Source organism: Polypterus senegalus, chromosome 13 (assembly GCF_016835505.1).
Source record: "Polypterus senegalus isolate Bchr_013 chromosome 13, ASM1683550v1, whole genome shotgun sequence".
NCBI classification, from domain to species: domain Eukaryota; kingdom Metazoa; phylum Chordata; class Cladistia; order Polypteriformes; family Polypteridae; genus Polypterus; species Polypterus senegalus.
The window spans coordinates 77185501-77207976 of record NC_053166.1 but is presented as its reverse complement, the minus strand read 5'-3'; the positions used below and the strand labels follow the sequence as shown (position 1 = coordinate 77207976).

The 22476-nt window shown below is 37.6% G+C and overlaps 1 protein-coding gene across 3 annotated transcripts in view; it reads left to right on the top strand.

The window, feature by feature from the left end:
* Positions 1 to 19084, top strand: part of LOC120542497 (PDZ domain-containing protein 4) — a 131642-nt gene extending 112558 nt beyond the window's left edge. For all 3 annotated transcript variants that reach the window (XM_039775009.1, XM_039775008.1, XM_039775007.1), the window contains exons 6-9: positions 8963 to 9025; positions 11757 to 11858; positions 12100 to 12207; positions 13598 to 19084. In XM_039775009.1, the coding sequence (XP_039630943.1) occupies positions 8963 to 9025; positions 11757 to 11858; positions 12100 to 12207; positions 13598 to 15439 (2115 nt within the window). In that variant the 3' untranslated portion in view covers positions 15440 to 19084. The remainder of the gene's footprint in view (positions 1 to 8962; positions 9026 to 11756; positions 11859 to 12099; positions 12208 to 13597) is intronic.
* The last annotated feature ends 3392 nt before the right edge of the window (positions 19085 to 22476 follow it).

The following is a 22476-nucleotide window of genomic DNA, read 5'->3' as shown; positions in this document are numbered from 1 at the left end:
GAGGAGACAATTTATTGAAATACATTTTAAATTTCATTAGATGCATATAAGCAGATGTGCCAACCTTTACAGTGCAGTATAGACAGACTGACTGGCACCCTCCATGTGTAAATGACAAACTGACATTACAATGTAGAGGGTGTAGAGAAAAACAGTACATTTTTAAATAGGCTGCTTTCTCACTTGCCACAAGAGATACCAAAAATAATATGTGTGCTCATCCACATGTTTTGGTAATGTGTATGTACACATGTGTGTCTGTGTAGGCTGGTAACAGTGTTGCTTAGTATTATTGAATGGGGTTTGGGGCAGAGGTCAGGGGAAATTCTGTGTCAGTAACCATGGAAACAACAGGCTAATGGAGTCATTAACAATGAACAGTCGGTGTATTCACAGCAGGGGTAGCTCTGTCACTTTCTCTCAAGTTTAATTATTTTTTATTCACACTATGCAACCTGCCCCCGGCTACCAGTAGTGCCACCTGCAGCTATATGAGAGACAAAATACCACACAAATACTTTCCGAAACTGACAGGCAACATAACTAAAAATGTGTACAATAAAAACCTAAAGTGACACCCAGAAACAGACAAGCCAGACACAAAGGAAATGGAAATAATAGAATAATGAATGGGCAGATGTGACTAAGGCTAAAATGATAGGGGCAAGTAAAGCAAGCAGAAGGACAGATGCCTAAACTGAAACTCATAAAAAAAACAGGCAGGAAAAATCAGTTTGCCACCTAAGATAAGTGCAGTCAAATATGTCAACAAATAAACGCAGAAGTAGGAAATCTGATTAAACAACTAAATGGGTAGGTGAGATAATCAGGCTGACAGACAAATACATATGTAGGCAATGTTTAGTGATTTTATTTAGGTTAATTTGAATGGTACATTTTTCTGCCTTTACATCAGCTAAAATATATTGCATGTTATAAAGGAAGTTTAGGAATCCATAATTTCTCTGGAAGTCAGGAAATGAAAAATACAGAACCCGAATGTATAATCTGTATTTATAAAGTATTCCATACAGACTTAATTTTTATAATGTAGATTTGACATTTGTCCATGAAACTGGGGCCCTTTCATTAAGCTACTGTGGGATATAAGTAGGTCATTATGCAGCCCCACAAGAGGGATTATAAAGGTTTTAAAGAAGTAAATTCCCAGAGTGGATGCTTACAAAGAAACTAGAACCAGTGAAATTGAATTTGTATAATAATGCCAAATTAGATCTCTTACTTCATGGTGTCATTGATCAGACACTATGGTATGGAACAGTGTGTGATTGGTGATGTGATAACTAAATATATTTATTATGTGTATACTCTATTATGCAAATTTAGTTAATATTGCTCTACTACTGTGGACCTTTTACACAAGTTTTCCAGTCACCTGTTTTAAGTGATGTGACAATAAAAGTGTTCCATCCATCATCCAACCCCCTATATCCTAATTACAGGGTCATGGGGTTCTGCTGGAGCCAATCCCAGCCAACACAGGGCGCAAGGCAAGAAACAAGCCCCAGCCCACCACAGGTCACGCAAACATACCCCAAGCACACACTAGGGACAATTTAGAATCGCCATTACACCTAACCTGGAGTACCCGGAGGAAACCACAGGCAGACACCGAGAGAACATGCAAACTCCACGCAGGGAGGACCCAGGAAGCGAACCCGGGTCTCCTAACTGCGAGGCAGCAGCACTACCCACTGTGCCACCCCATGAAAGTGATTTGGCTTGAAATATTAAAGGTACTTAAAATATAAATCTATAGTCAAACACCAGCTGGGTTGATAAAGATCATAATTGTGTCTACTTCATTCCTCTATGTTAAGACTGTAAAAAAAGAAACAAAAACGTGTCAAAATGAATAGAAATTCTTTTTTGTTCATGGTAGTTTGCTGTTCAGCATTATGAGTATATATCCAACAAGGTAGCACTTTAATGGACGTGTAACATCTTTTTTGAAATTCTACATCACTGCTAGGTGTGAAAATGGACATGCACAGGAAATGTGCTAGTGTTTTGAAACACATTATAAACACAAACATATAAGTTGTTTTTATTACCGTACAATTTTTTTTTTGATACTTTGAGGAAGTAACAGTGACAGACACTGTGTGCTCACAGAGAACTACTCACAGAATAGGGTATGTGTGTGTTGAGAGACAGTTCATAAGGTAATGAGAAAGTGTTTAAATTAATCATTGTGTTTTAAATAGCTCCTTGAAATTGTTTCCTCTCAAAAGATAAATGAAACAATCATTTCTTTTTATAATAAAGGCTAAAACTGAAGGCAATTTATCATTGCATTTGTAATTTTATGCTCTTCACAGAAAATATCACAATAAACTGCTTTATAAAATAAAATTTAAGTCAACTGTATAACAAAGTGCGATACAAGATAGTTCAAACAGATCATAAATCAAAGAGAAATAATTTTCGGAAAAAGACTATGGAGGTAGAATTCAACATAATACACACAAGACTGGAATGACAGTAAGAGTTTAAACAGCAAAAGAGTATGAACTTTAGAAAGACCTAGGCAACATAAAAGCCAAACTAAAGTAATGTATACAGCAAAAAGTAATAATAATCATCTGTTCAGAGGTAGAAAAGAAATGAATAAAGTAAATAGGTGAATTTTAGTAGTGGGACTCTGGTAGTTGTTGGTACACACTTATTACAGTGAAATTAATGCTATGTAAATATAGGCTGTAATAATACAGTAGGTATTGAATGTTTTAAAATATTTACTGTGTTAAATCATTTATTGATTGTGAGCATCACATGTATTAGGCAAGTACCCCCATAAATTTACCAGCCACAGTGAAATAAACCAATAGCACGTCATGCACCTACAACCTGCCCTGCAAGCCAGGTGCACTAGGATTTCCTGTAGCAACCTTACTAACAGAAGAAGTCGAAAGTTAAGCCTGATCACTTATTATAAAAACAGTTTTCTCCTGTTTGGAAGGTTTAGAGTAATAGTAATAGTATAGAGCAGCATTATTAATTCTTGTGGCATCCAGGAATTCCTCTCTAGAAGTCTTCACCTTCAACAGCCAGATTGAAGGAGCCTTCCTAGGCAAGTAAGTAATAACATAATATGTTTTACAGATGAGAAAAGACAAGTCATTCTGTCAAGCATGTTTGGTTAGCTAAGATCTAAGTTGCTCCAATATCTCAACTATATGTTTTTTAAAAGCGGTCAACACATTTCTTTGTTCTGAACTCCTGAGATCTTTTCTGTGAAGATGTACCTGGTTTAATGTGGTGGTGCAGAGAATTACTCTGTAATGAATATGGACCCGAACAACTTTAAATCACAACAGTGAAGATATAGACTACTGACTGACCATAAGCAAAGAATGATTTGTTTGATGAAATTAGAGCAGCCTAACATCATTGAGAAAGTGTCTTTTAATCTGTTCAGTCTATAAACAAAAAAGACAAAGCACTACATTGTACAAGAATCTAATCAATGTAGCATTGTTGAAATATCTGACTTGTTTCACTAATTCATAAAAATGTACTGCCAAAAAAAAACAAACATCATAAATAACATGCTGCAGATATCTGGCAAAAATAGACAAAGAGTAACTACTCAGATAAGTAGTCTGACTTACAATTAAAAACAAAATGAAATAGTTTGTTGGTACTGCGCAAAGACAAAAATGATGGAGCTGAATGAAAGCTCTCAGTAGGCAGTGACCAAACACAATAATGTGCTGCAAAAATAAAATAAACAAGTGCAGTAAGATAACCTGAAAAACTACAGACAAATATTTGCATGAAATTCATCTTAACCCTGCATAAAGTACCTGGCATCTAGCAGGACTAAATAATGTGTTTTGAAACCATACCCTTATACACCTAACGTTGAAACAAAGATCAAACCTAAACTACCCAAAAAATGAATAGTAAAACAATCAGAGTTCAATATGCAGTCTAGAAACTGTGAATATTTTTAAACAGCCAGAAAAACTATTATGTTAGATGAGTTCAACTTAAAAAAAGATTCAGATTTGTTGAGCCACAAGTTTTTAATACCACCACAGAAATACAGAAAACTAGACTCACCTCACAAATCACCACATCAGTATGCTCGTCTATACTTTGCCCATCCTCATTAACATGTATGTGCAATGCACTTGCAAGGAAAAGCCTTTGCTGGAAACATAAAAGGTTTTTAATTCCATCAGGAAAACTGGCCCTCTCCGCAGTATACCAGAGAAAGATGAAAAGCTCAGAACATCATCAAAAACATTTACCAGGAGCTTCAGTGAAGTGTCAAAAATGAGTGCAATAGCAGGAGAGCCCAAAAAAAGTAAACCCACCTATCCAAGAGTAACCCGTTATTCTACAATCAGTAAGTACCGAATAGGTAAGAGCTACATATGGGTAGGCAACACACATCCCTAACTAGACAGTCGGGAGTCAACTTTATTTATCTACAATGACACAATTGTCTAAACATCTCTGAGATGAGGTATGTTGCAGGTCTGGGGCAATGCACAGTTTTTAATAAGTTAAATAGAGTGAACTTGGGCTCCTGTTGGGTGCAGGTGCTCGGGACACTGTGCACGAGTGGCTCTGGAGTGATGATGGGGAAACTGGCTGGCCATGCATTCACAAATAGACTTGCATGGTACTGCTAGTTTCCTCAGTAGTGCTCCAATGATCATAAACAGAGAAAGAACAGAAATGAATTTATTTATTTATTATTGAAAGAAAATGGCACTGCACTTTATTTATTGATGGACACTGTTAGTTTAGATAAAAGCACAAAGCGTTTTGCAGCATCTCTTAGTGTTAAGTGTGCTTATCGCCTGGCTCATCCTCAGTTATGACAATCCATAGTCCCTGGTTCAATAGAATATAGCATCTGTAGGCAATCCGGATCATCAATTTCCCAACTTTTTCTTACCTTTTTTGGCCTCTCTTGTTATTGTCAATTAAGCTCTTTTCTTCACTTGTTCACCCAACTCCAATCTTTCTTGCACTAAAAATTGAAGAAGCATTAGGGTTTCCTCCGGAATTTATTGGACCACTTCTGAAAGAAGAAATGCCTTCTGGAAGTCCTGGGGTAATCATCTTAGAGCTCCTTCTGATGGACACTGAATGCCACACCATTAGTTGTTAACAAGTTAATTGAGTGGATTGCACAATAAGAAAACAACATGTTATCTTGAAAAGGACACTAAATACTATACTAACACACAAAATAAAATGTATGTGTTTGTCTGCTAAATGACAATCTATACTAATAAAAAGCAAAGCCCTCACTGACTGACTGACTCACTCACTCACTCACTCACTGACTCACTCATCACTAATTCTCCAACTTCCCGTGTAGGTAGAAGGCTGAAATTTGGCAGGCTTATTCCTTGCAGTTTACTTACAAAAGTTAAGCAGGTTTCATTTAGAAATTCTACACGTAACGGTTGATAACGGTCGACAACGTCCGCCATGTTGAACTTTCTTATTTATGGCCCCATCTTCACGAAATTTGGTAGGCGGCTTCCCTGCGCTAACCGAAACCAATATACGTACTTATTTCGGTGGTATGATGCCACTGTCGGCCGCCATATTGAACTTTTCAACGTTCTTTGTTACTTATGGGCCCATCTTCAAGAAATTTGGTACGCGGGTTCCCAACGCTAATTGAATCCTACTTACGTACATATATATGTCCATAGCCTGCAGCTTGGTCACCGTGTGAGGCAGCGTTGGGTCCCCCATCCCAACGCCTCCCACGTCGTTGGCTGCCTGCCTATATAAGGACGTCCGTCACTGCGGTCTCTACATTCCCTTCCTTGTTTCGCCACGGGATTCACGTCTCCCTGCTGATAACTACAGCCTTTTATTTAATTCACGGCTTCTTTACATTGTTCAGGTACCCATTTCCTTTATCGTTCCAATCGTACCCCCATTAACATGTCTATTGAGGTGATCACCATCGATCAAAGAACTGTCACTTACCGAGTGGTTTCCATGCCCGGAGATGGCACCTACCTTTTCCATTCTCTTTGTTACATATTGCACGGCCATATCAGGCTCACTCTTGATATCCGGAGGAACATTATGTCTTATGTATTGAATGACTGGGACAGGTTCAAGGTGTGGACTGATGACGGTTCAGGAGATAATTATACTACACAGGAGCACTAGAAGAGTGAAATGCTTAAGCCCTTCACCTATGGTTCTGCATGTGAGTTGATGGCTGATGCTGAATTGTTCAGTTGTCGCTTTCAAGTGTACCGAAATGGCCAAATATTTTATAACTTTCGACAACCGCCAATGCCTCTTAAACATCTTAGATTGACAGGTGACGATTTCCGTAGTGGACACTTTGATGTTTATGAATGTTTAAACTCTCAAAAGCTGTGAAGATGTGAAGTTATCGATGAAACTGGTTGTATGCTTACAATGCCTGACAGATGCCGAATGTCTCTTCAACACAAGTCCTGCAAATACTGTCATAACTGAAACAAACCATGAAACTGAAAAAGATTATGACAGCAGCAATCCAAGCTGTGAGATTTGAAACAAGATTACTGTTCACATGGCCAACTGTAAGTTGCATGCTCAAGAGTAAGCTCAGCGCACAGCTTGGTCATATTACAACCGGAGAGCCGAACTCCCAATGAATGAGTCTGGTATACAAAGAGATCCTTAACAAATAATTATTGGTATATTTTCCCTCAGTTTAAAAAGGTTTAATTTTCTTCTTAATAAAAATTTTAAGGCAGTACTTGGCTGCTGCGAAGCGCGGGTATTTTGCTAGTCATCAATATTTATAAAGGATCATCCATATATCCATATCATCCATACAATATTGCATATTGTAATCTTTTAAGTTAGGCAATAAAAGGTGTCATTTGCTTGACTTTTCACTAAAAAGGATCATCCATAAATTCCTTATAAACTATAAAGCTGTTTGTGCTTCCAGTTTCTTCAAACACATTTTCATGGTGTTCTAAGCCAGAAAAAACCACATATGAGCAAATAAGCAAAGAGTAATGGGGATTTTATTACCACACATCCACATACAAAACCAGACAAAGTGTAGACGGATAGGCAAGCCTCAAACAGTTTCAAATTATTTGAACCCACCACAATTGATGTTTTTGTTATATGCAGAGTAGCAATAGTGGGAAAGTTGGGGTCGGACAACGAGAATGGGTATCAAAAGTTCTGAGTTGCTATAGACAGAATTGGTACAGCAAGACAATGGTTACCTGTAGAAGTGTCAACAAATATCATGAGTGGCAGCAAACTGCCACTCTTCATATCATTAATGCTGATTTTTGCACACAGCTCACTTCACTTCATTTTTAATTTTCTGTCTCTCAAATCAAGAACACATTGCATCCTTATTGCCACCATCATTTTTCTTTTGCAATCCCACCTTCTAATGATCTAGCTTTTCCATTTGCAAAATGCACAATTAAAATCATTCATGAAGCATTTTGTAGAGTTCTGCTAAACTGACTTGACAGACACACAGATAATTGAGAGGATGCAAAACAAATGACCAATGTGTTTAACTTGTTATTTTCTATCAGTAACATCCATTAGCTTGTCCAGGCAGCATGTTCAAATGATTTTGGGTGCAGCTTGAGAACCCCCCCTCACTGCATACATTAATGTGTCTATCTGCTGCTAACTACTGCACTGGGAACTGTTGCTCTACTGTCCCTTAGTTAGTGTTTTTTCATTATTTTTATACTTCAGAATATTTATTTCTTTGGATGTGTTCATTATTGATGAATTTAACATCCAAAGACAATATTGCCTTTGTTACACTGGCATGGTCATTGAATTCACTGCTGATATTGAACTTCACTTGGTGGCCAGAAATAAGAGGTAGAAGAAGAGACTAGCTTCCTTTGTACTGTTTCAGATATTACAGTGGAACACTTTTCTGCACTCTCAGGCTACTCTCAGGTCCACCTACTAGGAGAAGGAAAGCAGATAATATTTATGTATTCAAAATATATCTCAATCTGTCACAAACAAACTGGAATTGTGCATGAACCTAGTTTAGTTTATAAGGCGAATTAATTTTTCCCATATTACTGTTGTTACTAAACTAGATATAAATTCTGACACACATTTGGTATGCAGTTTTTCCTTTTCTTCAAAGGTAACATTAATGTTAAAGCTTGACAATAGTAAACAGAAAGACAAATGTAAAACCACAGTAAACGAACACATGCAAAGTAAGGCAATATCAGACAGTCGAGCAGACCTTCTGTACAGTCCACTAGGCAGAAAAACAGAAAGAAAGTTTGGAAAACTAAACAAAAAATAGAGATGCAAAAGCAAACAAACATTCAAATGGGTTAGACCAGGCAAACCAGTGAAATATTGACATTCCCTACATTTGACATTTGACAGTTTGACATCTGTGGTAGAGCAACAGGCACTGAGCAGGCTCCTGTCAATCATCGAGAATCCACTGCATCCACTGAACAGTGTCATCTCCAGGCAGAGGAGCAGCTTCAGTGACAGACTGAGGAGATCATTCCTCCTCCACACTATGCGACTCTTCAATTCCACCCGGGGGTGTAAACGTTAACATTATATAAAGTTAATTGTCTGTTTTACCTGCATTTTTATCACTCTTTAATTTAATATTGTTTTTTATCAGTATGCTGCTGCTGGAGTATGTGAATTTCCCGTTGGGATTAATAAAGTATCTATCTATCTATCTATCTATCTATCTATCTATCTATCTATCTATCTATCTATCTATCTATCTATCTATCTATCTATCTATCTATCTATCTATCTATCTATTTGTTTTGTTCATGACATTAAATTTCTGAAATTTCATAAGACTAATCAAGACAAGAATACTACTTTTTCCTGGAAATTTTATGTACTGCTACATGCTTGGTACTAACATAGTAAAGGACACTGATATAAGTCATCATTAAATCTACAGGTGAACCCTAACAGCATTGCGGCAAAAGATGGACGCATCCGAGAGGGAGACCGCATCATACAGGTCAGTGGCAATCAGCAGTCAGAAGGAGTATGTGTTGTTAATTGTGGCAACATTTTTTATTGTGTAGCATCATGTGTCATAATTTTCATTTACGAGTATGCTCGAGACATTGCCTAATGTGAACAAGCATGTTGTTGTAGTAGTAGAAGCAGCCATAGTTGTAGTAGTAAGTATTTGCTAGATTAAATCATAACTGATCCTTGCTTGATCTAATGGTCTCATGTGTAAGGTTTTTTTTACTCCAATGTTTAATTACATATTCAAGTCTTATATGCCCCTGGAGATTATTGATGATCCTGAAAACATGTTTAAGCATTTTCAATCCTGAAGAATATTGTTTGCTTTTAATAGTTATAAATATAATAGTAAAGTAATATTTTAATGAATGCAGACCTTTGGCAGATAACCACTTGCTCATGACACCATGATTGGTTATTTAAGACATGTCTAATTATTTATTCACTACTGTAATGCATATACAGGAGTCTAAGAGATGCTGCCATCTGGTCTTTAGGCTGTGGCAGAAGTCCTTTAACATTGGTAGCAGATGGTTAGGCTAGTAGATGGAGAAAGATTGGAGTAAGTGTTCTTCATCCAGATTGACTGGTTTTAGACTGTACTATGAAAAGATAAACATCGTATCTTTGACATTTTTTCACCATTTTCTCACGTGTCTCCTTTAATTTGGTCGTACTTTACATCTCCCCATGCCCAGATATATGTGACAGAAACCTATCAATTAGATTTTGCATTTGGAACAGAGAGAGAAAATGTCTTTATTACCATGGGGGCTTAAATCACCTTAAAGCAATACCGGAGAAGGTCCAAAGACCATCTGGTCACTTTAGGGTTGGAATCCTTATTCCATGCTATCTAGAGCTTTAAGGTGTAACCAGAAACCAGAGTGAATTCCACTCCCAAAAAAGTTATAAATCAATTAAGAGACAGCCAGCTCATATCTAAGACTTCTGCTTTCCTCAGCTGTATATCGTTGTTCCCAGTACAGTAGCTTTCTATTCAGAATCATTAAGGTAAGCCCTTCTCCCTCAACAATCTGCCTCAATCTGCCTTGTGATTTTAACTTACACTGGCCTACAAAAAAAAATTGATATTTTGTATCTTGTAAATTAAAATAACATTCGTTACCAACAATTTGTAGGCCTACACGTTTTAAGATACCAATTATTTTTGCAAGGTGTTCTTCTCAGGTACTGAACTAGAATATAGTAGAAGGCATCATCTGGCAGTCCGCACAATATGCATTATGAGGCTTAAACTGTCTTTCCACCATGGAAGAACACAGTACAGTCAGAGTTTAGTAGGGGAACTAAACACTATATGTCAAAGGGCTCTACTAATACCACTTTATTGTATCTATGGTACAGGAATTAGGTATCACTTAGCCTCTCCATTCGTTCATCTACTGTTGACATGGGATCAGTGTTAAATTATGATACTTGATTTAGTTTTCTACAGACATCACTGATATGCCAAGAACTGCCAGGTTTAAGTGATATTAAAACTGGACTAAGGGCTCTGAATTTCTTCAGTAATTCATAAGTCCAGTATTTTCTGCACCTCTAGCTGAACCTCAGCACATTTCTTCTAGGGCATACTATGTGGTCTCTGTCATTGTGGTCTCACCATCACCACAGAGTTGAAGTGAATATTAAGCTACATTAAATAAGTTATATGGGTTTTGTTCCCATGACATGCATCCTTTTTACAACATTGACCATATTACACAAAAGAAAAGTGGAGGATACTCTAGATCAGGGGTCTCCAACTCTAGCCCTGGAGAGCTACTGTGGCTGCAAGTTTTCATACTAACTCTTTTCTTAATTAGTGACCAGTTTTTGCTGCTAATTAACTATTTCCCTTTATTTTCATTGACTTTTCTTGAGACTCTACAGCTGAATTTATTATTTTTCCTTAAACGGCACCTAAACATAAATTTGGTGTGAAGTGAGCCAACAGATGACCAACTAAGTTGGGGCCTCAAACTTCAACCTTCATTCAGTTTCTTAACTTGAAGCCAATTCTCGTTGCTAATTAAACCCGTTATTAAACTCCATGGTGCTCATTCTGCCATGGCAAACATTTCCAAAACTGTTGATTTTCTTTTTTAAGAGCGCTGTCAAAATGTTTTGTGGACCTGAGCAGATCAACATTACTGAGGTCTTCACTTTTCTTTATTTTCAGTGATTGTGTGATGGACGCAGGTTGTTGTTTATGGGTTGGTTAATTTTGTGTCTTAATATTGTTTGGTTTCTAATTAAGGAAAAAAGAAATAATTAAGGTGCCTGAGTCTTAAGTTGTGCAACAATTAAAATTAAGGCAAAGAGTTAATTAGCAGCAAAATCTGGTCACTAATTAAGAAAAGAATTAAAATGAAAACCTACAGCCCCAGTAACTCTCCAGGACTGGAGTTGGAAACCCCTGCTCTAGATTCTTTATACCTAATCAATTGACTGTAATGTAAATTCTGCTGTAAAGTTTTGAAGTAATAATCTGATCAGTTTGTGTTGTAAAAAGTCACCCTAAAAAGTTTTAATTTATTCAATAAATATTTTTGAAAATGGCGCCATTTTTCTGTGACATTAAAGTATGAACTGTATATGTAGGTACTTTTCTAAGAGTCTTCTACTTTTTGGTGTCCACATATAAAGAACAGCTTGTTGCACATACATACACATTTTGTTTTGTTGATATTTTTTATCAAATTTCTCAGATTAATGGAATTGATGTCCAAAATCGTGAAGAAGCTGTAGCCATTCTAACTCGTGAGAACAGCACCAATATCTCTCTTTTGTTGGCACGCCCTGATGCTGAGGTGAGTTTGTTTGTTTCAGACTGACAGGTTACCAGTGGCCTCAAACAAAATTAAGTCTTGTTTTTATGTAAAAGAATTTGCACTTGTTGACCTGAAACAGATTTACATGTCATTATGCTTTTAGGTTTCCCAAACGTGAAGTGGATATGGCTCATAAATAATAATGAAACACACTGTTAGCATATGGCAAGATTATATGGTGAAATAAATGACAATTTCTTATTTTTGGGTTTGTTTCCAGTTGGGCAAGAGGTGGAGAGATAGCGACCGTGATGACCTCCTGGATGATCTGGGTTCAGAAAATGACGAGGAGCACCTCCGGACTCTTAGAGCTGGATCACCATCTCAGGTATTATGAGAGAAAACATAAGGGTTTTACCCACACTCATCCATGAAAAAGCATTGGCAGCATGCTTCAACCATCTGCAAGCCTGGCAGACTGCAGCAAGGTAACAAAAGCTTGTGCATCTGTCCATGGAGTGCCATACTATTACTTGAACTCCATGTCTTTGAAGAGTTTTAAATGTAATTTTAACTTTCTCTTTCTGGAGAAACACAGTGTCATGTCCATTCTGCTTGTAACCAGAGCATTTTTTCATTTGACTTCATTATCTCTGATATGCAGTAACACTGTACCTTGCTGCCTATGACTCATTTAGATTTTACTGTACTCTGGTCTCCTGAAGGAGAACCTGGTATTACTTTATTTCATTGTTTTACTGTTCAAGTATGTCATTTTAATCTACTACTAGTGGCAAACTTGCAGTATGCTACATTCCCCCCATGTTTGTAGTGTAGTCATTTCACTGCTCTGCTTCTTTATCTGTTGGAAACAGGTATCACTTTAGCCCACTGTATATCAGGAATAATAGATTCACTTTTACCCCATTTTTTCAATATATGCACATTGATGTTACTTTAATTAAATTAAATTGTGTGGCAGATTAAGTAATTTTACTGCAGTTTAAATTATCCTTTCATATAGCTTTGTTATAAAAGATTACCTTGCTGTTTTAATTATTTATTTAATCTAAGAATACATAGTACAGAATGCAGTTATAAAACAGAGTATGCTCTTTTCCAAACAACAGATGTAATTTAATATGTCTAACTGTGATGTACATTGAGGTGTCAGAGGGAACCCACTTTTTGTGGCAAGATTTTTACATTTTATTTTAAGTTTTTTGAGAAATACTATAACATTGTGGTTATGTGAAATTATTTTGACATGTCATTTCATCATTTGATGACAATATCATATTACCGATATAGCATATCCCCTCTTTGTCAATAGATATTGCATAACAGTCTTTGTGGTTCAGATGGATGATTCCCTTTCCTGCAAAAGTAGTAGTATAATGTTGAAAGCATACTTGGGTTTTTTTGTGGCTCTTATTATGCGTATTTTATTCCCAAATTGTTTCTCCTCTTTTTACACCACACTCATTTTTCATTTTTTTCTAAAGATGATAATGATGTAATTTGATAGAGTGGCACTCAAGAGAAAAATTTAATTCCCACATGCTATAAAACGTTCAAGTCATACTGACAAATTGTGAAAACCAAGGATATAAATTAATGCTCTGTTTTGCGATTAGTTAAGGCAAAAAATATTCTTCAAGTAACTAATGCTGGTAGAAATGAATAGCCTGAGCACTAAACTGATCTAAGATTTTTAGTGAGTAGACTGCCTGCTTGACTTCATTCCTGAGCTCACCTTGTCTCTCCTTTCATTATAGAATGACAACGATGATCTCCATGATAAACATCAATTAGACAATGCTTGCCATGTCAACGAAAACACCAAAACGCCTAGCCGAGGTGGAGATACGCTGAGGACATTGCTTAGCAACAGCCAGGAATTAGACAGTGGAGTGGGCCGAACGGATGAGAGCACGCGCAATGAAGAATCCTCAGAGCATGACCTGCTAGGAGATGACCAGACCAGCACTACCAACACAAACACCACAAATACACCAGGCAGTCTGCGCAAATTTCGATTTGGCAGTACAAGCAACAATAAGAGTGAGACCTCCTCACTGCACAGCAGAGATTTTCACTTCAGCACGGATTCACTGCTGGCTCTGGACTGCGCTGGAGCTGGTACCACTCCAAGTAGCGGTTATATAGGAGAGGCAAATCTCATGATGCCAGGGCTAACTGAAGAGGAGTGTGAGAGGTACAGAGAACTTCTGGAAATTAAATGTCATTTTGAAAATGGAAATCAGCTCCTACAGTTGGCCAGTGCCCCTGCTTTTTATCGCGGTGCAGTAGGTTTGGCTCGTGGACTCTCTCTTGATGTCAATCGCAATGAGAGCATGGAGCATGAAATGGCCATGCTGGAAGAAGAGTTGCGTCACTTGGAGTTCAAGTGCAGAAATATATTACGTGCACAAAAAATGCAACAGTTGCGTGAGCGTTGCATGAAGGCTTGGCTTCTTGAGGAAGAAGCCAATTCTGCTGTCTATGAGTATGGCAGTGGTAGTGTAAGTGAACCCAAGAAGCATGAACTTTCTGATATTACTGAGCTGCCAGAAAAATCTGATAAGGATAGTACAAGTGCTTATAACACTGGGGAGAGCTGCAGAAGCACTCCACTCATGACTGATCAGCCCTTGCTAGAGAGCCCTCTGCGCAAAGTTAGTGAAACCATTTTCAAACCAGGTCCCAGTAGCACAGAGAAAGTGTCACAAAACCTAAACCGGACTCCTCATAAGACTTCCTACTCAGCTACAGCTAACACAAACAGTGGAAGTCGTGAAGGGAGCCCTGGCAAGTTCCGCTCACTCTCTAGGGATGGAGATGGAAGAAGACACTCAGAAGAAAGGGTTCGTAGAAGTCCAAAAGCTGGCAGTGGTGGTACCTTGGAGAGACCTTCCTGTGCTAGTGGGGACAGTAGCCCATATTTTTCCAGACGCCACAGAGGAGGGTATATCCCAGAACGTTACCAAAGTTGCATGCAGCTGAGGACAACCACATCAACTACCACTTCTACCACATTGGATGATTTTGGTGGTTCATGTGAAGGCAGCAGTGGGCATCAAAGTCCAATGAGTTTGGCCAGCATTTGCAAAGACTCACTGGTTATGGGTACCTCCCAGAAGTTGGGAGGATCCCCTCCCACAGAACCCAGAATGGAATGGAAAGTGAAAGTGCGAAGTGATGGCACACGGTATGTGGCCAAACGTCCAGTCAGGGATAGGTTGTTAAAAGCGCGTGCAATGAAGATCAAGGAGGAGCGCAGTGGCATGACCACAGATGATGATGCAGTTAGTGAGATGAAGATGGGTCGCTACTGGAGCAAAGAAGAACGAAAGCAACACCTTATCCGTGCACGTGAACAGCGGAAACGAAGAGAATTCATGATGCAAAGTAGGCTGGAGTGCCTTCGAGAACAGCAGAATGGTGAGGGCCGAAATGAGGTCAGCATCATTGCACTGAGCCACAAGAAGACCATGAAGAAACGTAACAAAAAGATCCTAGATAACTGGATCACAATCCAGGAAATGCTAGCACATGGGACACGATCTGCTGATGGCAAAAGGATATATAATCCTCTGCTATCAGTTACAACAGTATAATGGTGGATGAATCTGCACCATCTACAGTTACTATCCTTTATCCACAGTATTTATATGTCAGGTGATCAGCTTAAGCATGGTTCTTGGAAAATCGTGTAGGTAGTTTATCCATGCCAGCTTTGTATTAACAATGTGTAATCATTCAGGCAGCCAAAAGGCATGGTTTCAGCATTGCACATACAGTAATTATTACAACATGTTCTATCATATGTCCTGGTTCTCTGAGTTTCTTTCAAAAAGCATTTTAGAAACCAACTTGAAACTTTCAGAAATATCAATAGTAATTTTTATTGTAGCATATTGACCAGTTGTAGTCTTGCCAAGATCATAGCGGCTAACTGTAGTAAGTATTATGTAGTGTAGACATCATTTCACTCCATCCTCCTGGAGCTCTTAAAATTAGCCACTCCAAATGGCCTCTTCACTGTTTGGAGCTCCAGAAATATGGTTAAATAAAATGTTCTTGAGTTGCTTGCTGACAGAAATTCAGTTTCCCTGGTCATAGTGGGCTTCCAGAAAATTCAAACCAAGTTTTTGTGTCTATAGAACATCTGAAACTTGAGTGAGCTCCTAAAAGTGTTTGAACAGAATGCTGACCAGAGATCTATCTAAAAGCTATTTAGTACTGACAAATGTCATTATTGGTAAGCTACATGAAGCTGATGCTGCAAGTTGATAGGACAATTTTTTCTTTATATCATTTGCATTATTCACATCATGTGAAATGCTCAGACTCAAAGATGTAGTGGGTTCTTCCAGGTCCAAGAATCGCCAATACAGAACTGATCAATATGAATTACATAAGCAGTCACTTAACCCACAATCACAGAACACCTACCAGCTAATGAAAGATTAAATTATAAGCATAAATGCAGTACCAGCAAAGTGAATTGTATTATGATACACACAGCTGTGAGTACAGCACATTTGGTCTTGTTTAGCCTGTGGAAACTGACCAGATCTAGTTATGACCAGTCCTGCTTACTCAAGACCCAAATGTGAAAGGTTTACATTTTAAAGCTGTTGCCTTGTCAAAGGATACAGAATGTCTTTTCTCGTTCAGCATAATTGTTACATCTTACACGATTCAGCCTTTAAAGAGAAGGGCAAATCGTATGTGACAGATGTTTAGTTAAGTCACGAAAGAACTTTTGCTTTTGGCAGTTTATAGGGGAGGGATTTTTTTTTATTGTTTTTGAATGTTGGCACAAAGCACAGACTTTTAAACCAGCCGGTCTGGAGGTGCAAATCTGGAAAATTTCTGGATATGAATGTAATTTCAACAAACTTTAAAAATCAAATAAAAGCATACATTTTTAGTTAGTAAATAATAAACAAAAAGTGGCACAAAAGAAAAATACCAAAATATTTTAATGCTTCATCTTATAACCGTACTTGATTAATACTCTTAAATAGCCAACAGCTTTTTCTGTGTGTTTGTTTGTGCCATTTTTTGATGAAAATGTATTTTATTTACAACCTTATTTATTATTGTGTATTATTAGATCATTTCTTAAAATTATTACCTGAAGCATTTTTTAAACTTGCTTTTAGATTAGTTTATTTTGGCCCTTTAAGAGTAAGGTAAAAATGCAAGGTAAAACTGACAAAAATTGTTTTTTATGAAAACATGTTTACCCTTGTGGCACCAAACAGGATATTTTTAAACACAAATGGTTTGAGGGAGGGAGGAGGGAACAGTAACGTCATGTCTTGCCTAGAGAGCTCAAATGAACGTATTCTAGCGCAGTGAATTCCAAATATTCCTGACTCATTCCCTTTATTGCCACTTTAAATTGCTACACTACACCTTTGTCTTATTTGACATTTTCTATTTGTTATTCAGTTGTAGATTTTTTTACATGTGTTGGGTATTACATCTGTTTGTTTGTACGTCTGTGACCTTCCCAATAGTGCAATTATACAATAGCAATCTGTCTTTTTCATGGATGTAAGCTACTGGGCCACCACATCTGTATTTCCTTTTCAGCGTTTTCTTTGTGAATTTGTGCACACCACCGATAGATATCTCATTAATACTCCACAATATGAAAACATGTTCCATAGAGCTACCTCTATTCATGAGGAAAATTCCCTTTCTGAAAGCACACGTGTACAGCAACTGGAAGAATAAGTAACATTTTTGACATATCAAATGCAAAGAATCTTGAAAGAAATAAAAAATTCATCTGACATGGGGTTCTGAAACAAATGTTTTTGATTTAGTTGGCACATTCATCTCTTTTCAATAAATTTCCAACTGCCTTAAATCAGAGTGAAATTTTATGTTATGCCTTTTATTGAAATGTATGTAAGTACAGTATTTAAAAAGCACATTTATCTACAGATAAAAGATTCACAAGCAAGGGAAGTGACGATCTAGCAGGTAAAGAGAACTAAAATAAACCCGCCAGATGTTCAGTTAAAGTACTACTCAAAGAATACAGAAAAAGGATACAGGAATGCTGCTTTGATTCTGCCAATTTAGTTTGAAGTAATAAAGCAACCTGTAACCAGATGAGCAGTATGTTATCTGCTCAGAAATAAAGGAAACTCCAGTGTGCTTTTGTGAGCAAAGTGGTTATTTTTCTGACATCAAGACTTGTTTAGCAGCAAGGACGGTATGAAAAAGAGAAGGGAGATGTGACCTAATGTGGGAGGATATCTTGAGACAGAGAAATCTGTTGGAAGAAGAGACGTTTCTCTTTTTCGCTCAACATTTCGTGTGCCACATTACCTTTTGTTTTTTGTATATACTATCATAATCAAAGTATGATATACCTTTTCTGGGTGGACAACAATCAAGAGACTATATCTAGAATTAGAAAGATTCTTTACATCTTTGGGAGATTAAACTCTTCTAATTGTGTGGTTAAAATTCACTTGCTGCAGTGTTTCTAAAATGTCTTTAACATTCTGGTGTCTTTAACTGGAGTATATTTAGCTGTATTCCAATATCTCTTGCTTGACTATCTATTATCTCTGACTAAAGTGATTTCTAACAGACCTTTCAGTACAGTATCTGTGTTAGATTCCATTAACTTGGATACAAGGTTCTCAAACACAATCCAGCATCTGTGGTTGGAGTATTTCTACCAGAGTGTATGCGCTGCACAGGGAAATTCACAAGGTCTGGTGTCTCAGGCTAGAGCGTCTCGTATGCAGTCTGATGTCTGGCAAGAACGTCTCAAAGAGAATTGTTTGTCTTCTACTAAAGTCTTCTTAACACACTCCAATATATAATAAATTTAGGAAACACTAACTGCTTAGCCTTTAGCAGAGTCCGATATCTGTATTATTAATGACATGAGTATCTATAATGCAGTAAATTATTCATTTTTACCGTACTTTTCATTTTCTTTCTAAGAGAGTTGCTGTAATTTCTCAACTTTCTGCATGTTATGAACTTTTCCTATCTTTCTCACTCTTGCTCTCTCTCTCTTTCTATATATATTTATATATGTATAAAAAAGCAACAATATATCTTTTTTTGCTGCAGTTCTTGTCTATAAGTTCTTGGTGTATGTTTGCTATTGTTGATTTATTGTTTATGACTGAGAATACTGCATCTGGCCTGTTTGCTGTGTTGTTAACAGTCAGTTTGTTCAAGTCTTAGAAAATGTAAAAAATAAAAATACCTGTTTTATAGAAGCGAGTGGTTTCTTTCATTCTGTAAACATTGCACAAGCAGCGGAATATTTCTTTATATTTAGATTGTGAGAAGACAGCAACAACTGAAAGGGACTGACAAGCACAGGGTGTTTCTCCAATTTTTACAGCTCTAATTATTGTCTTTTAATGCTAGAAGTGAGAAAATTCTAGGCAATAAGAGAAGATTCAATTATTTGTAAACAGACAGTTTTCACATTGGCATCCTTCATATGATTTGAACATTATATCTTAATTTGCACACTTCAGTGATCTCATTCTTATTTATGCGTAAAGCCCATACTATTAAAAAGAGTTGTCAGTCATTACCTTTCAATTTACAGCCGTCATTGCTGTTACATGGGTGCTTCCATTGTCTAAGAAGGTATGAGGCCAAAGTGTGTTACAACAGAAGTGAAGAAAACTGATTCATCCATCCATCCATCCATTGTCTAACCCGCTGAATCCGAATACAGGGTCACGGGGGTCTGCTGGAGCCAATCCCAGCCAACACAGGGCACAAGGCAGGAACTTAGTGACAGCGATAATGTAAAGAGTAAGTTCCCAGTTTATGGTTGAATGTAACATTTCTAAACAATTTATTTTTGTTTTTTTCATTGGCAGTCACAAAAGTACCCCCTTCTATGTTTGTATTTAATTTTCTAAATAAGGTGATTCCATTCCACTGAGCACTCCCACCATTTAATTCATCCAAGGTCATAAGAATTCAATTACATGCTAATTTATTGCCCTTGCAGATGTGTGGTCATTATCCATGCTTTTGAACCATTGCAGAATAAGTACCGTGATACAGAATGTTTTTTTAACTGTTTCATTTCTTTCATTTAGGTCACGCCACAGCTGACACACAAGTGTGGTGCAAAGAGCGCCTGCCACCACTCTGCTAAGAAACTGCATCCATGTCATGACGTTAAAAAGTATGATTACATTTAGTGTCTTATTTTGTTCTCTATCTTTATACTTTTGTTCTTATTAATAAAGTAGCGGGTGGCGCAGTGGGTAGCGCTGCTGCCTCGCAATTAGGAGACTCAGGTTCGCTTCCCGGGTCCTCCCTGTGTGGAGTTTGCATGTTTTCTGCGTGGGTTTCATCCCACAGTCCAAAGACATGCAGGTTAGGTGCATTGGTGATCCTAAATTGTCCCTAGTGTGTGCTTGGGGGGTGTGTGTATGTGTGTCCTGCGGTGGGCTGGTGCCCTGCCCAGAGTTTGTTTCCTGCCTTGCACCCTGTGTTGGCTGGGATTGGCTCCAGCAGACCCCCATGGCCCTGTAGTTAGGATATAGCGGGATGGATAATAAAGTAGCAAACCACTGCCTACAATCTGATTTCCAGCAATTCATGAGGTGGGTGGATTTGCACAAATAGAAGTACAAAAAAATCTTTGCTTCAAGATGTGAAATGCAGTATGATAACTGGAGAATCAAATTACTGCATGACTTGTACAGGATTCTGTGATGCAGTGTAATTCAGACATTTTGTGTACCCAAGCACATTGTGGAGAGCTCAGTGCAGGAATTAGTTTTTCTAATTAAAGATATGACTAAATGTCTAATTAAACCCCTTCAGTACTCACTCCCTAATTTAAATTAAGAAAAGATGGGACACCTAAGCATGTTCAGCAAGTTGTTTTTTTTTAAACTGAAAAAAGATTTCACTTCTGAGAATCAACAGCAGAGTCAAATGTGGAGATGATCCTACTTGGTGGCCTTCAAAGCTCTCCTGTGGTAGCTCAGAGGGCACAACTTTTAAGGTGGTCTGGGGTTAGCTTGAACATTTTTTGCCATGGAAACCCAGTTAATTCTCATACTGATCCATTTAGACAGGACATACCAAAAATCTGATTGTTTTCAAGATTCTTTATTCTACTCTAGCTGGCTAATATGTTTGTTGTTTTCTAACTAGGTATATAACCATTTGATACAGTTCGCCCGGGCTGATAGATTCACAGCCAAAGTAGCAGCTTGTGGATGCTTTATGAGTACTGTTCAGGTCAGAACAGTCTTTCTAAAAGCAGATTAAACTAGTAATACACCTGCATACATCTGTGAGATGAATATTACATTTGAATTTAACTTTAATGCTGAAGCTGACTACACTCTGCTAAAGCTGGCTGTGTTAAGATATCCAAAGGTCCTAGAGATATGTTCACTTCACAAATTTTAGATAACTGGGTATTTAATATTACCACAGTACTGGTCATGGACAGCATTAACATAAGTACCCTTGCTGCCTCAAACACTTTTTAAAGCATTTTTATAGAACACAATCTCATATGATGGTTACATCATAGCAGCCATCAATGAGCCAACTGATAACCAATCTGAAAGTGAAGGGGCAATGGCTCCCAAACCCAGAGCGATATGCGAGAAAAGTTCAAACAGGATGTGTTTGCGTCTATACGTTATTACAGGTTACTTTCATATTGCAGCTAAAAGTGATCTGATCCCATTTTTTGGTTCATGCCTTATTTTTTAGTTGTATGTTCAAATTAATTTTGCAACCAATTCATATCTGACATGTCTTTGTACAGATATCTATCCTGAATGTGGATTTGCAGAATTATTAAAAGCAAATTTATCAGCAAGATACAACCTAGCACACAGTTGTGGAGAAAAACATTTGTGCTGCAGAGTTACTTCAAACTTTTTCAGAGCAGGGCATCTATGATGTCAAATAAAACAAATGGAAAAAGAAAAAGTAGCTGTTGCTCTGAGAGCGGCTATCACTACAGTATTTGTATGTAGAAACCTCTGCATACGAGAGAGGAATGAGGACTGCTGGGGGCAAGATGGGAAGGGTCTGATGCAAAACATTGGTTTAACAATATCAAAATTCTGTGGGGGGCATTGATGACTTATGTCAATGTCCAGAAGGCTTGTTCTGAAGTGATTTTCAAGAAGGTTCCTCATATGTGTAAATATATATTAAAGAAACAAAGGACAAAGAAAGAGGTCTGGGGCACATTAAAGGCAAACCCTGTATATTATGAGTATACAAAAGGTGTAAAAATAAAAAAAGTTGAGACTTGCTGAGAACAACAGTCTAACTGCCAAGAAGGCAGTTTTCTTATTTTGATGGTTTCTGGGAGGAAGAGGTGGTCCAGTTGGTCTGACCTCAGAAGTGATGTCATAGGTGGAAATACAACAGTCTTACTTAGTCCACAGGGAAAAGGAGAAGAGATGTTGTTATTACAAGTTGTCCCCTCATGTCATGGCGGAGAATCGCAATCACATAAGCCCTTAAGCTGTTCCCCAAGTGCATGCGTATGACATCTTTAGTTATGCCTTTTGACTGCCTCCTATGCGCACATGTGTGACAATATAAATATATATATTGTGACAAAGTAACCAGACAAAAACCACGAAAAAGA